The 15275-nt window shown below is 39.1% G+C and overlaps 1 protein-coding gene across 2 annotated transcripts in view; it reads right to left on the bottom strand.

The window, feature by feature from the left end:
* abcc5 (ATP-binding cassette, sub-family C (CFTR/MRP), member 5) overlaps nucleotides 1–15275 on the bottom strand; it is a 110532-nt gene that overhangs the window by 52549 nt on the left and 42708 nt on the right. Inside the window, exons 7-14 of one of the 2 annotated variants that reach the window (XM_078206917.1) lie at nucleotides 13710–13883; nucleotides 11785–11932; nucleotides 10761–10909; nucleotides 9686–9793; nucleotides 3619–3966; nucleotides 3361–3432; nucleotides 2638–2762; nucleotides 468–540 (exon numbers count right to left, since the gene is read on the bottom strand). In XM_078206917.1, coding sequence (XP_078063043.1) covers nucleotides 468–540; nucleotides 2638–2762; nucleotides 3361–3432; nucleotides 3619–3966; nucleotides 9686–9793; nucleotides 10761–10909; nucleotides 11785–11932; nucleotides 13710–13883 — 1197 coding nt within the window. Of the gene's footprint in view, nucleotides 1–467; nucleotides 541–2637; nucleotides 2763–3360; nucleotides 3433–3618; nucleotides 3967–8772; nucleotides 8815–9685; nucleotides 9794–10760; nucleotides 10910–11784; nucleotides 11933–13709; nucleotides 13884–15275 lie in introns of those variants that run through there. The other variant, XM_078206918.1, reaches the window with a different exon arrangement.

Genomic DNA, 15275 nt, shown 5'->3' on the forward strand with positions numbered 1-15275 from the left:
CTATTAAAAGAACAGCAGGGTTTGCTCCCCATGTCATTTTTATTCTTTTTCCCTCAACCATACCCCTTACCAAAGTACAGAGGTGCAAGGAGCTAGGGCAACAGAAGGTGCAGTCATGAACGATAGAGTAATTATAATTGGGCATACACAGTACAATTTGAAGGAGCGCAGATATCTCGGAGAGTTGAGAGGTTGGAGATGATTACAGAGAGGAGGAGGGGCAAGACCAATTTGAAAACAAGGAAGTAATTTTTAAAGTCAAGTCATTATTTGATCGGAGCTCATATAGGTCAGCGAGCACTGAGGTTTAGTGGAACTGGACTTGGTGCAAAGATATGGGCAGCACAGTTTTGAAATGACTTCAAGCTAACGGAATATTAATATTCTTTCATATTGTGTAAATGTAAGTGAATTAGCAATTAAACATGCAACACAGTTAGGTTAGAAACACGAGTGGTTTTACATACCTCTGTCATATCTCCATTAGGTAATATTGCAAGATCCGGTCTCAGGCAACATGCAGCAAGCACACTGTTGTATCTGGGTTGAGGACAGAGAAAATTTAATCTCACCCAATAAATAAATTTCAACAAAGAACACCTACAGGTCAACAGACATTTTTGATCTTCACGAATGCAGAGTCAATACTACACTTCAACAAGTTCACTAATAAATCAGACCAAATATTAATAGTACATAAATATTAAAGTACTAATGGAATAAAAGGAACAATTCCAGAATTATAATTTTACTTTAGGATAGCAATTAACACTTCTAAAAGATCACTGCAGTGCATAATTATATAATGCAGTAACACTGAATTGTTTAAACTTCCATCAGTTTCTAAATAACACAGCCAAACTTATAATATTCTTAGTGTCAGCTCAGACTTATCAGGCAAGTCCAAGTCAAAAATAAATACTTTGAATAAAAATTATGATTGGCCAATAACACATTACCAATTGGACTTTATAGATCATGTGCAAAATATCAAATACAACTATAAAAATGTTTTTTTATTTTGTAGTTCATAGATCAGATTCATGGAATAAATGGAAATCCAACATCCACATGGATACATTTACAACTGTTTGTCATAGTGATCCGAGTTCCGGCTCTTCCAATCAATAATTCAAAGTTTAAACTTCACAGTAACCACATTGTTGGATATATAATCAAGTAGATCTGCACAATACCAACAGTGAAACAACAAAAAAACTGAACATATCTTTGCCTCGCGAGAGGACAGATGTTAGTTTGTTCTTGTTTGTCCTTCAAAACAAAGATAAACATGTCCATCCTTTGGGCCCCAGATTCTGGGGTATTTGGTAGGCTTCTAGTGGGTAAGTGACTGTTAAGATGATTTGCAACTAGAAGATATTGCTGCAAACAGGACAGGATACTATAAATGATTGAGTTTTCGATGAGATGTCTGCTCAGCATTTCCTATCTGCCTCTGAAATGCACTTGCTTTCGAAGGAGGCTGCACCATCTTTTAAAATTTGGTTGCGACAGGTGCAGTGATCCTGCTGAGTGAGCTTCTTCGAGAACTCAAAGTCAATATCGTAACACAGATTGTGAAGTCGACTCACAGATGCTGGGGCTGTATATAATTCCTGCTGCCTGGAGGAGGCTATGTTTCATATCTATCGTAGGATGTGTGAGGATGTAGCCCTCTTCCATTAACTGAGGAGGCTGTTCTTCAATTTCTGGCTTTATGCTCATGATTCTTTGGCCATCCAGTGTAGAAGGGAACACGCATATCAGGGGACCTCTTTGTGGAACTATCCCTTGGCCTGGACCCTGGGCAAGAGTAGGTCCAGGCAACCAGCACTTTAGAGCATGGACGGCCTGCCCCTGTTCTGCAGCTATGTCTGTGCCTTGTGTCCCTGGAGAGGGAACACATGGGGCAGGAGTTTCCGGCCATGCTTGCCCCAAGACCAAAAAAATCCTCCCGAAGTCAACGCATCTTTGCATGGTCCTGTCTTGCCTGCTACGATTCCCGTGGCAGGTGGGATAGGAAAATACCGCCCATGGTGTCTGCCGGTACAGTTTAGATCAGTGGGCACGAGGACCCATGTGCATCACCATACCCATTTTTTTAAAAAACAAATTTTCAGTAGTGTCTCTTTCAGAAGAGGCACTGAGCTCCCAGTTATTGGAAATTTCTGGTTGGACCAAAAGAAGTATAAAATTTGAACCTCATTCCAGTCTACTGTAGACTGGGATAAGCCAAAGGTTTTAGCACAGAGAGAATGCTTGCAAATTAATGCAAAATAAATTCAGCAACCCGCCCAGATATTTCACTATGTATCACTGATATTTCTAATCCTTCTTCCTTTATATTTGAAAAGAAATTATGCCTGCATTTAGTAATACTTCACTGCAATTGTTAAAACTCTTTTCAGTAACGATGTTCAGGAAAGTTGGAGTCAAACTTAAACAATTTCTTATGATTAGTATTTTTACACAACTTTGACAGGCTACTTTATAAAATCCTGTACTATCCAAATGAGTTTCCCTTCTTCAGATCAGTTCCACATTTTTCCCTTGTCCCAGTAACTCATTGACAACACTGCACTAAGGAGTACTTCCATATTTTACCAACTATTTCCTTAGCAATTTCTAAATTCTTACCTTTCTTCATTGAACGCTTTGTTAAACAGAATATTTTCTCTAACAGTGGCACTTCGAATCCATGCTTGTTGGGCCACATAAGCAAAATCTCCATCAACTGCAATACTTCCTTCCATCAGGGTCATCTGGAATAATCAATGAAAAGCCATGTTTCTTTTTATGTGGGATGAAGTGAGAAAGAGAAGTGGTGCAAGCAAGGTGAAGGAGCAAACTAAATACACTCAATAACTTACAATCACAATGTTTTCCATTCAATTTGAAATCATGAGGAATATGGACAGAGTAGACAGGGAAAAACTCCCGAAGGCAGAAGATTCAAAAACCCGAGGGAACTCATTTAAAGTGATTGGCAAAAGAAGCAACGGCAACACAGGGAAAAGGATTTTTACATAGCAAGTGTTTAGGATCTGAAATGTCTGCCTGAGAGTGTGGTGGAGACATTTTCAATGAAGGCTTTCAAAAGAGAATTAGATAGTTATCTGAAAAGAAAGAAAAATGCAGAACTACAGGGAAAAAGCAGGGAAGTGGGATTAAGTTAGTTATTTTTGCAGAGAACTGTCATGGACACAATGGGCTGAGTGGCCTCGACTGTGGAGTAACCATTCCATGATTATCTATCACTTTGCACACTTAATTCAAAAGTAGTTTTAAAAATGCATCTCAATATGACTACTTGATAATCTGTTTAATATTTGCAGTGATAAAAACTTAAAGATACATCACCTGTCCCAAAACGGCAGAAATCAAAGATGTTTTGCCAGTTCCCACACTGCCACAGATTCCAACAAGTTTCTCCTGTCAGAAATTATATTGACCAATTCTTAGTACTTTAGCAACAGGCATTGTTGATGATAAGTACAAGTTTGAAAAACAAATTTTCTTTAGCATATACTGCAATAAATTGTAATTTATGTAATCAAGTTAAATATTTAAAAATAAAAATTAATATAATATTCTCATTTCCTGTGACATTTTTCTTACCTTCAGTATGCAAAGATTGATATTGTACAGAGTTCTCTGTAGTCTGGGATTGGTCAAAGTCGTCCCTTTATTCTCATCTGGGCTGGGTTGTTCATCATTGTCTATCAGAAGGTGTCCATTTTGTTCAGTTAGTGGACCATTTTGCACATTCTGCTGTATTTTCTTTTTCTCTTTCTTCACTTTGGTATCTCGCTGGTCTTTTTTCAACTTGGGAGTCATCTTGGGTGAAGATTGAACACTGGAGTCTGGGCAGTCCCAAGCCAGAGTAGCACTTTTCAGCTCTATGGCGATTTGAGAACATTCTGGCTTTTTTCTTATGATGTGAAACTCTTCCATTAGAAATAAACTCTGAACAGGTTGAAGAGGTGTAAAGTTATGACATCTGGTCAATGGAGGTTAAGCCAATGGCACAGGCAGCAATACACACCAGCAGGCTAAAGAAGAAGCTTCTGAAGAGCAAATGGAGCTCATTAGTAGCAACTAAATCCAGGCCCGATTACAACCTAGCAAGACTCAATCGGCTGGAACATAATTAAAAAGGATAAGCTCATGCTGATTTTTTTGTTATAAGGGAGTAACTCATACTTAAGATATATGAAGAGCTCTGCTCAAAAAAAAACTTACTTTTAAAAAGTGAGCCGTTAGCAAATATATTTTTAATTTTTTGTGCGAATGTGCTCAATGAGCAGGAGGATCTTCGGACTTTGAATTGGAACGTTCTCACTTAATACCCAGTGCCAACTCAAAATATTCTGCCACATGTATCGCAAAACTCTTTGTTCTGCCCCATAATATGGCTCAATATTGACTAAAACTTAGAAACCCTACAGCACAGAAAGAGGCCATTCGGCCCATCGAGTCTGCACCGATCACAATCCCACCCAGGCCCTACCCCCACATCCCTACATATTTACCCCCTAATCCCTCTAACCTACGCATCCCGGGAAACTAAGGCAATTTTAGCATGGCCAATCAACCTAACCTGCACATCTTTGGAGTGTGGGAGGAAACCGGAGGAAACCCACGCAGACACGAGGAGAATGTGCAAACTCCACACAGACAGTGACCCAAGCCGGGAATCGAACCCAGGTCCCTGGAGCTGTGAAGCAGCAGTGCTAACCACTGTGCTACCGTGCCGCCCTACTAAGGATTGGTCAAAGTTGAGACTACTAAGCAAAGATCTCCTGGTCCACTATTGTGGCATTATAATTTAACACACAAGACATCCTTATTGACTTTGTTTTCAGTCTGTGTATTACCAGGCCACTAATTTACAGTTGACAAAATCAATAAAATTCCACTTCTTTTGCATGGTATAATGGATTTTTCACCATTCTGGACAAGTGACCAAGGCATTAATATTGGCAGGAGACTATCAAGACCCATATTCTTATTCAGACCCCCATAAGCAAATCCCAAATGAGAATAACCATTTCTTCAAGCAAGATGGTGAGGAACCTCATTCTCATCACTTGTTTGCAGGCATCTTTTGGTCCACAAGCAGAAACGCAAGGAAGGAAATTTTTCTTCTTAACTTGTAAAATCAATTTGATAGGGGTGAATAAAGTTGTGAGCTGCGGTACATATATAAAACCTGAGTATTGTCTTTAATGATCCAGCTGTACTGAAACTAAACTACTGCAAGCTCACTATTGAAGGAGCCAGCCTAACGCTGATCAGTCCCCGTAGAGCATCAGCTTTGAGCTAATAACTCATTTTGCAACATGTATATATTTCCAAATCACCCTACTGAAACCATTATGTACTGTTACTATCTGGAAAGATTTTGCCTACATAAAGCTTTTAATGTGGAACAGTACTTTCCGAGTTTATCCTTTCCATCATTCTTACCCCTTCTTAAACTGATAACTCCTGCTGATGTATACTAGCAGCAGCAGCAGCCCTCTGGAATTTCATTGAAGTCCTTATCCTCTATTTGAGGCTGAGCATGAGCAAACAACTGCATGTAAGAGGTTTTACTCTCATATATGGTGCTGTCCCCACTCAAGGGCAAATCATGTACAGTTCCAACAGGAACTTGAAAACGATAGTTAAAGGCAAGAACATTAATCAATGCTTTCCCAGACTGGGGACAACAAAACTATCTGAAGCACTATGGTAAAGGTCAGGCACCTCATTACCAATCACCATTTAAAGTTAGAATTGTTCTGATCTGTATGGGACACCCTGTAGTACATTCCCCATTTAAAATTGCTAGGAAAGCTTACTTTTCACATTATTTTAAAAATGTAAAAGCCAAACCTTAGTTACGCTTTTAATCACAGATTTACAATTTGAAATTCCACTTGCAGAATGAAATGACAGCCTTAATCTATAAATCACTCAAAAGTAAAGTACCCCAATTTGAGCATGGATAAGAGATAACTCAATTTACATCTGTACAATATCAAATGCACTAATGACGCATCTAATTCATTTAAACCCCAAATTTGAACTGTCTACATGCAGAAATTTCACTCCTCAAAATAAATCTATTTATTTTAAAGTGAAGGTATTGCAGGGCATTAAAATGTTGACACAATAATGATTATAATAATGATCTAAGCTGTTCAATAATTTAGTTTCACCAAAGATGTAAAATTCAGAAGTGCAAAGTTCACATCTCAGCAGAGTTCATTTTTTGCCTTCAACAACAGTAGAAGCTTTACGAAACACACAATTTTTTTTGAATCAGGTTAGGTTTTCCAAAAGTACAAAATCCCTGGATGCAGTAATTTAAAGAAATTTTAAGAAATGCCATATATCACATTAACTAATTATCTAAACTCCAAACTTCAGTAACATTCTTTATTCAAAAACTACAATTGCAGATTTTTCAAAATTACAAAACTATTCAATGTCATTTAACACCAAATTACAGTACACTGTCCTACACAAGTCACTGTAATGACTGGTACCGCTTTGGGTACCTTTCATATGCCTGTAAAAAAAAAAGCTATGATAGAAAATCATTTCATCATTTTACACAACGGCCAGAAAAGGCTGTTCTGTCTTCACTGAGTTAATAGCAAACTAAAGGTGTACATAATACAGTATTAATACAATCCAAGACAACATATTATGTCCAAAATCCATTGCATAAATATCTATTCTGCTCAAAGTTTGCCCTCGGTTTTCAGGATTAGAAGGCAAAGTCACCTTGTATAATCACATGATGTAGCCGAGACTACTTGACTACCTGAATTTCAGAACAAAGAACCATTTAAAATCATGATTAATGAAGTGATTTAAATTACTTTCTTAAATAAAAATGCTTGTGGTCCCATGTTCTTTACATTTTAGAAACAGGATTAATGATTTGCGAACACAGGAAAGCTGACACTAGGAACGTTTATGCACTTTGGAGGAGTTAGAATGCACCCAATGATAGATTTCAACAAAAGATGAAAATATAATTGAACTGAGAAAGCTGACTCCTAAAGAACATTTGACAAACCTTAGCGTTGATGCCAAAATTCCCACTAAGCTACACCTGTGCATAGCCACACAGAAGCCGAGAAGGTACAGCGCAGAAATTACTCCATGTAAAAATTGCGTGTGCAAGTGTGCAAAAAATTTCAAGGACAAAAAATCAAAAAATCTGGCTGCCTACAACAAAAGTTTAACCGTAATTTAGGTTCAGGCTCTTGAAGCTTGCTATATATAGCATCCCTGTATTATTTATCATTCAATATCATTTTTGATTTCCTACTTGGAGAGAAATCGGGGGTGAACTTAACAAAAAATTCTAAGTGCCGAGCGAGAGTGAAAACGAGTTTCAGATGCGTTTTTTGCACGAGTTTGAAAATGCAATCTTACGCATTCCCGCCAGCAGGGGGCAAGGGCAGGGCTCGCCTGAAAGGCAGCTGCTCACACCAGAGGGTGCAATTGCACACCCCACACAATCGCTGGCTTCCCCAGCTGATCACCCCCAGCCCCCCCCTGGTGATCGCCGCCAACAAGACCACCACCCTCAATCCCGGTTGCAGTGTACACAGCTCCACCCCCAACCTCTCCTTAGGCCCCGCCCCTGACCTCCCAGGGGGTCTCAATGGCCTTCAGTCCCACCGGCGAGGCCATCATGTCAGGTCCCTGTTGCGAGGGACCACGTGACCCTCGTCGATGAGGACCTCCACCAGCGCGACCGCTAAGGCAAGTGATATATTTAAATTAGATTTTAAATATATTTAAATATTGAAATCAGTCTCTCACCTGAATATCCAGGGCTAGTAAGATTGTGAGATGGAAGAAATCAGGCGCGAACCCGATTTTCTGCCTCTCGCTCAATCTTACCAGGTCACCTGGCCCATCGACCGGCAGGACAAGCCAGTAAGATCGCACCCATTGCTTCCCTTTCCCAGGGAAGAAAGCACTCAATCTTTCTGCTCAAGAGATTCAAAAAGGCTTTTCTTTTTAAATTGATTTCAGAATCACTCCAAATTTAAATTAATAGGTATTGCAGATTTACCAAATATTGTACAGAAACACAAATTATAAAGTTCAATTCTCAATCTATTCTTCTATTATTCTTACAGAAATTGGATGCAACACATTGGACCATCAAAGCTACATCCATTCAAAAATGCCTTGGATCATGCATGAAAATGTTAAAATTTAGGTTCCGATCAAGAAACAATTGTGCTAAAATAAAGTTGCTGAATTAATATCTGATTACCGAATTATGTGCAACCTTTTATGCACCCAATGTTTCAAAATTTATCTTCAGCTTTATGAAAGTAGAGTTTTTTCCATTCAGATCAAAAATAGAAAATGCAATTAGTATTGTAAATAATGTTACTTGTGATCCACGTAAACAGATTTCTGTCCTCCCTCTGAGGAATCTAGTAAGCACCAAACTTCAAATCAATTGAACTTTAAATTCTTCAATAGAGTACTCAAAATAATTATTTAACTTCTCAAAACAGCAAGATTACCAAGACTATTAATAAAACACATGACAGAAATGCAGAAGAGTAGTTAGCAGAGAATTATCTCAACAAAACATGCAACTAATGCTGATGCAACAGGTTTCTTTTTCTTGATTCTTGTTACTAAGGGACAGATTTAGCCCCTCTGAGAAAATGTGACAAAGTCCTTAAAACAAACATTCAATAGGTGCTGCTTAATTGAAAGATCGTTTGTTTGTACACCAACCTGTAGGTGTTAATCTATTAATAACAGTGCACTTCCATTGATCTGAAAACAAATAAATCAGATTAATTGCACCATTAAGGTGTCTCTACTGGTCAGGCAGGATTGTGTGGAAACATGAATCCCAGCACATTCACTAGAAGAGAAACAAGTTTTCTAAAAATGGATACAAACATAGGATATCGATGAGAGTTCTTTTCAACTGAATACATGTGGTTTGTTTTTTATAAGCATTAATTTCAGTCATAACTCCAAACTGAAATGGTTTCCAAAGATAAAATGGTAACTGAAGATAAATTTGTCCTCTCAGAGGGTTGTTGGTCTTTAAAATTCTCTTCCACAGAAAGCAGTAGAGGCTGAATTCATTCAAGAGCAAATTAAGCCAATTTTTGATAAGTGCGTCAAGGGTTATGGGGCGCAGACAGGAATGTGGAGTTTGACACCATAACCAGTTCAGCCATGATCATACTGAATGGTGGAACAGGGTCGAAGGGCTGAATGGCCTTCTCCTGCAGTCCTATGTTCCTATTAAAGCTATTCATTAGCAGTGCTATTTTAAGTAACAGTGTCCTGGAAAACTATTCACAGTAACAAACCACATTAATGCAAAGTGAGGTTCAATTCTGAAAACATAAATCCAAAATTTAATGTTGAACAAACAGAGTAATTGTTTACAAAATATTTGCCTTAAGGGTTGTCATGTCTATACTCCAAATTGACTCTGCCTTGAGCTACTTCAAAAAACACTCAATTTTTATTGATTACAGATTTCACATTTAAGTAGCAAAATTAGTGGTGTCCAGTTCCACAGGGCCAATTATTCAAGGACCAAAATTCAGATAACATGAACAGTACTTTATAGGTAACACTTCATTTAAATGATTTTGAAAGGCAAACTTGAAAAAAGAAAGCTCACCTTGAATCTATCGACAGCTACTGATGCTTCAGACAGCGATTTCACAGAGAACGGAGTGACTTTAAGAGAAAATGTCATAGCATTGAAAACTGTCACCACGGTGAAAGCCTGGAAAATAACACATGATACCAAAAGACTGAAACTTTGAAGTGCATAAATTAGATTTACAGACGTTTAAGTATTGAAACCAGAAATACACTAACATTTGAGTCAGACTGCCTTTATCTTAACCAAAATTAAATCCTACCACAGGCATTTATAGTCCAACAAAATCTGAATTCTCACACCAACAAGTATATGACATGCAGGTGTTTGCATGACTTGTTGTGAACATGGAACACAGCTATTAGGGGCGATTCTCCCACCCCGCCACGCTAATTTCCTAGCGCAGCGGGGTGGCAGAATCTCGTGGCCAGGCATGTGCGGGATTCATGCACGCGTTCCCGCCACGAGCGCAACTCCCAGCGCCGGATTTCTGACGCCGTTAGATCTGCGCTGGAAACCGGCAGGAAAACCAGCGAAGTGTTTTTAATATAATTTAAATTCAATTAGCGGGCCCGGGACTGAATTCTCCAGGCCTCTCCCACGCTGCCAGAATATTTCATTCTAACGGGGTTTACAGTAGGTCCCCACTTTCGGGGAACTATCGGGATGGCCCCGCTGGAGTGAAAGGGGGGGGGGGGCAATCGGGACCACCCAAGGGGTCGGGGGGGGCACCTTGGCACTGCCCATCAGGCACAGGGCAGTGCCAAGGGGTGGGGCCTAGAGTGGGAGGGGGGGGGGGCAGGCCCCCACTGCCACTCTGCACAGGGATCAGTGGGGGCAGGAGGGAGGCCAGCAATTGGAATGGGCTTTGGCCGGGACGGGGATCTGCACTGTGTGTGTGTGTGTGTGGGGGGGGGGGGGAGAGAGACTTACAGCATTGTTTTTATTAATAAATTTGCAATTTTCTGCTATTATTCATTATTTCCACCTCCATATATTTGACATGTACGAAACATTTTTATTCACAATCATCAGAAACGCTTATATAGCTACTCTTCAAACATTTTAAATTTCCATCACGCAGACTAACCTCTGCAGCAGTGAGGTCATATCCCAAGAGCATGTGGGCAGAAAAAGTTACCACACTGGCTATAACCACAACAACTGGAGCAACACCCACAGAGATGCTTTGAAAATATCCAGCATACTCCAAGTTTTGGCGTTCCTTCTCTCGGATTTCTAGCAAAGAAATAAAAGGTGGCAGATAGTCAGCAAAACCAAACATATTTACATGCAAAAGTGAGTCAACCACCTGAATTACTTAAGAAATATCTCAGAATTATAGAAGCACACAATGGTTACAATTCAGGAGGTGGCTATCTGACCCACTGTATCCATTCCAGCTCTACGCAGGAGCAAATCAGCTGGTTCCACTCCCCAGCCCTTCCCCATAACTTTGTAAATTTTCCCTATTCAGGTGCTTATCCAATTCTCTTTTGAAAAGAGAAAAGGGCGAGAGGGACCCTAATAGAGGTCTTTAAGATTATGAAAGGGCTCAATAAGGCAGACATAGGGAAGATGTTTCCAATGGAGGTGGAGGCAAAACCAGAACTAGAGCGACAGATATAAAATATTCACTAATAGCTCTCCAAGGAATTCATGATGAACTTATTTTTTGCTATAAGAGTGATTAGAATATGGAACTTGCCATCACATGAGTAGCTGTGGGAAATAGCAGAAGGGGAAGTTAGATAATTACAGCGGTGAACTGTGCACGTAGAGTTTGTTGGTAGGGTGGGAATAGGCTCATGTGAAACAAATACTAGCAAAGATTAGCGGAGCCGAATGGCCTGTTTCTGTGCTGTACATGTAATGATCTCCATTCACGGCAGGGGCACCAGAAAATCTCAGCTGGGGGCAAGGTTAGAGAATTGAAGCCTTAGTGTAATTCATCCAAATATCGGACCGGACTCAAGGAACTGAATGGTCTACTCTTGCTCCGATAGTTCAGATGCTCCTTCTGCAAGTGTTAATAATTAATTCTATGAAATAGAGCTAGGAAAACATTGATTAGTCAGATAAAATACACTGAATCTTTAATAAGCTATACTCACTGAGAATGCTCTGTGAAAATGCCTTCACCCAGGCGTACATTTTAATAAACTTTATGCAAGAGATTATTTCATTCATCCTTTGAACACGCTCATCAGTCACAGAAATGCACTTCCTTCTGAAGTATACGGTCAACCGGGACACAAACATCTTTTACAAAACAAAATAGTTTCAATTTAGAGGGATGCGTCTTCTGACTTCCAATAGCTGCAAGAGATTAGCTCCAACAGAAATTACAAAATAATGTTTCCATCATCGTTAACAAGTTATTGACCAATAGTTTGCCATTGTAATTATGGCAAAACTGTCAGCATAACTGTGAAATTGCCAGCAAGTTCTGGCATATGTACATGTGCAGTTAAATGTAGAAATCCAGAACAAACAGAAGGCTGAACAAATTCAGCAGATGGGGTAGCATCTGTAGGGAGAGAGTGTGGTTAACGTTTCGAGTCTGTTTGGTTCCTCATCAGAATTGAGTGAGAGGAAAATGTTAAGATATTATACTGTAGCTGGAAGAGATTGCAACTAAAATGTGGCAATCTTAAGAACAAGAAATAAATGACCAGGTTTGGAAGGAGTATTTTTGCACTGAAACAAAAATATGTGGAATATTAAAAAAAGGATTAAAATGGTTTTTACATCCCATACATTTTTGTCTCAATGTAAAATCACTCCTTCCCCTCTCTCACCCCAGTAAAGCCTTCTGTTTACAGAGGAAGCAATGAAGTAGAGAGGAGAATAAAAATATGGGTATACCCCAAAAAACTACTGAGGAAATAGAAGATGATTTCTTTGATTTATCTACATTTTTATTCTGCTTTCTTTATTTACATACCTTCTCTATATCAAAAAAATAATATACCAGGAGAAATATCCTTCAAAATACGATACATACATTGTCAATAGCATAAACCCACATACACAAATGTATCCTCGCTACAGTTAGAGCTTGTTTATGGCTTGAGGCCTGTTTTAAAGATAGAAGGGGTTTTCTCTAAACAATTAAAAATAACTCTTTTTTTTTAAAAAATAGGAAAGGAGGTGAACACGGGCACCACTCAAGGGCAGGAACCTCCAGGAAAATGGTGTTCAAACACCAACTTACCCCCAAGTAAAACATGTCAGAATCTCTACATTCAGCAAGTCACTGATGGGTGACGGACAAGACAAAGGCTCAAACGGCAAGCAAGTTTAAGAGAACATGAGCTGAAAAAGTAAGCAAACTTAAAAAGAAAGAAACAAAGACTTATTAATTGAAGAAGTGCTCTAAATGCACAGAACAGGTCCATAGTACTACTTAGACTACTAGTTAGTGAAATCATAAGAACTTTCAATACGATTTCTTCTGAGAGACAGGAAAGGGAATCAACAAATTGTAGGAATAAAAGGAAGCTCTTTCAGTGATGAAGTTGTTGAAGTGGAAAACGACAGCTGAGGCACCTGTAAACAGGTGAACAGAAGATTCCTCCGGAGCATGGTGGGTAGAGAGGGTTCCTTTACATAATGCGTCATGAGAAATGTGTTGTTAAAAACTGACATCAAAATTACAGCATGTTCACAAGCCAGGGCACTTCATGGTGATTTCTGTGATCACTCTTCAAGTATGTGCAAGATGTGAATAACTCAAAACTGAGCTTCAAATTAAAATCAACGTATACAACTCTAAACACTTGCAGTAGAAAAATTTACTTGACCATAGTACCAAAAAAGCACTGTAAAAATAAATTTAATGTTTCAAAATGTAAACAAACAATTAATCAAAATTATTAAAAACTATCAATATGTCCAAATTGATATGATACTTAAACCATAGATTATTATTTTTATTTCCAATTTTTGCACTATAACGAGTATAACATAACCGTAATTCAATACATAACTACTTTTCAATTAAACTATTTTGTTTTAGGAAGAGGACACAACTCACCATAGCTGGATAGAAGAGTATGAAGATTGCAGAACCAAGGAAGGCAGTGGGACCAAGCAACGTAGCGTTATAAATCATTCCCAGAACTGCTACAAGTGGCCCTCCTGCTAACAAACTTCCTACTGCAGCAGCTTCAAATAGTCGCTGTCCATCGCTTGAACAGATATTGATAAGCTATGGGCAGAAGGGAAATCAGAATGTTTGAATGGTTCTACAGATAAGACATTCGATTCCTGACATTACCAAAATATATTTTTGCTGCATTTTCTTTTAAAAAACCATCTGCAGATGTATATTCAATACTTACCTCCCTACTGTCTTTGCTCATCTGCCTTTACACATGTTAAGAGGATGGAGCATTATATCACATGATGAATAATGTGTTACTTTTCTGCCAAATTGGATCCTGTATAACTTAGTGGGAAGACAAGTGGTAAGGATGATACAAAGAGTCTACAGAGGGTCATAAACAAGTTAGGCGAGTGGGCAAAAACTTGGCAGATGGAATATAATGTAGGAAAATGTGAAGTTATGCATTTTGGTAGGAAGAATAAAAGAGCTGAATATTATCTAAATGGAGAAAGATTGCAGAAAGCTGCAGCCAAGAGATTTGGGGGTCCTCATGCATAATTCACAAAAAGCAAGCATGCAAGTTCAGCGGGTAATTGGGAAAGCAGATGGAACGTTAGCCTTTATTGCAAAGGGAATGAAGTACAAAAATAGGGAAGTCTTGCTAAAACTATACAAGGCATCAGTTAGACCACACCTGGGATACTATGAACAGTTTTAGTCCCCTTATCTAAAGAAAGATATACTGGCATTTGAGGCAGTCAAGAGAAGATTCACTAGATTGATCCTAGATATGTTGATTTGATTTATCATTGTCACATGTATTAACTTACAGTGAAAAGTATTGTTTCTTGCACGCTATACAAAGCATACCATTCATAGAGAAGGAAAGTAGAGAGTGCAAAATTTAGTGTTACGGTCTCAGGTAGGGTGTAGAGAAAGATCCACTCGATACGAGATAGGTCCATTCAAAAGTTTGATGGCAGCAGTTCTTGAGTTGGTTGGTACATGACCTCAGACTTTTGTATCTTTTTCCTGACAGAAGGTAGAAGAGAGAATGTCCGGGGTGGGTGGGGTCCTTACTTATGCTGGCTGCTTTGCCGAGGCAGCGGGAAATGTAGACAGAGTCAATGGATGGGAGACTGGTTTGCGTGATGGACTGGGCTACATTCCTGACCTTCTGTAGTTTCTTGAGGTCTTGGGCAGAGCAGGAGCCATACCAAGCTGTGATACAACCAGAAAGAATGCTTTCTATGGTGCATCCGTAAAAGTTGGAAAGAGTTGTGGCTGACATGCCAAATTTCCTTAGTCTTCTGAGAGGTGTTGGTGCGCTTTCTTAACTATAGTGTCGGCATTGGGGGACCAGGACAGGTTATTGGTGATCTGGACACCTAAAAACTCGAAGTTCTTGACCCTTTCTACTTTGGCCCCGTTGATGTAGACAGGGGCATGTTCTCCTCTATGTTTCCTGAAGTCGGTGACAATCTCCTTTGTTTT

Source organism: Mustelus asterias, chromosome 3 (assembly GCF_964213995.1).
Source record: "Mustelus asterias chromosome 3, sMusAst1.hap1.1, whole genome shotgun sequence".
Taxonomy (NCBI): Eukaryota; Metazoa; Chordata; class Chondrichthyes; order Carcharhiniformes; family Triakidae; genus Mustelus; species Mustelus asterias.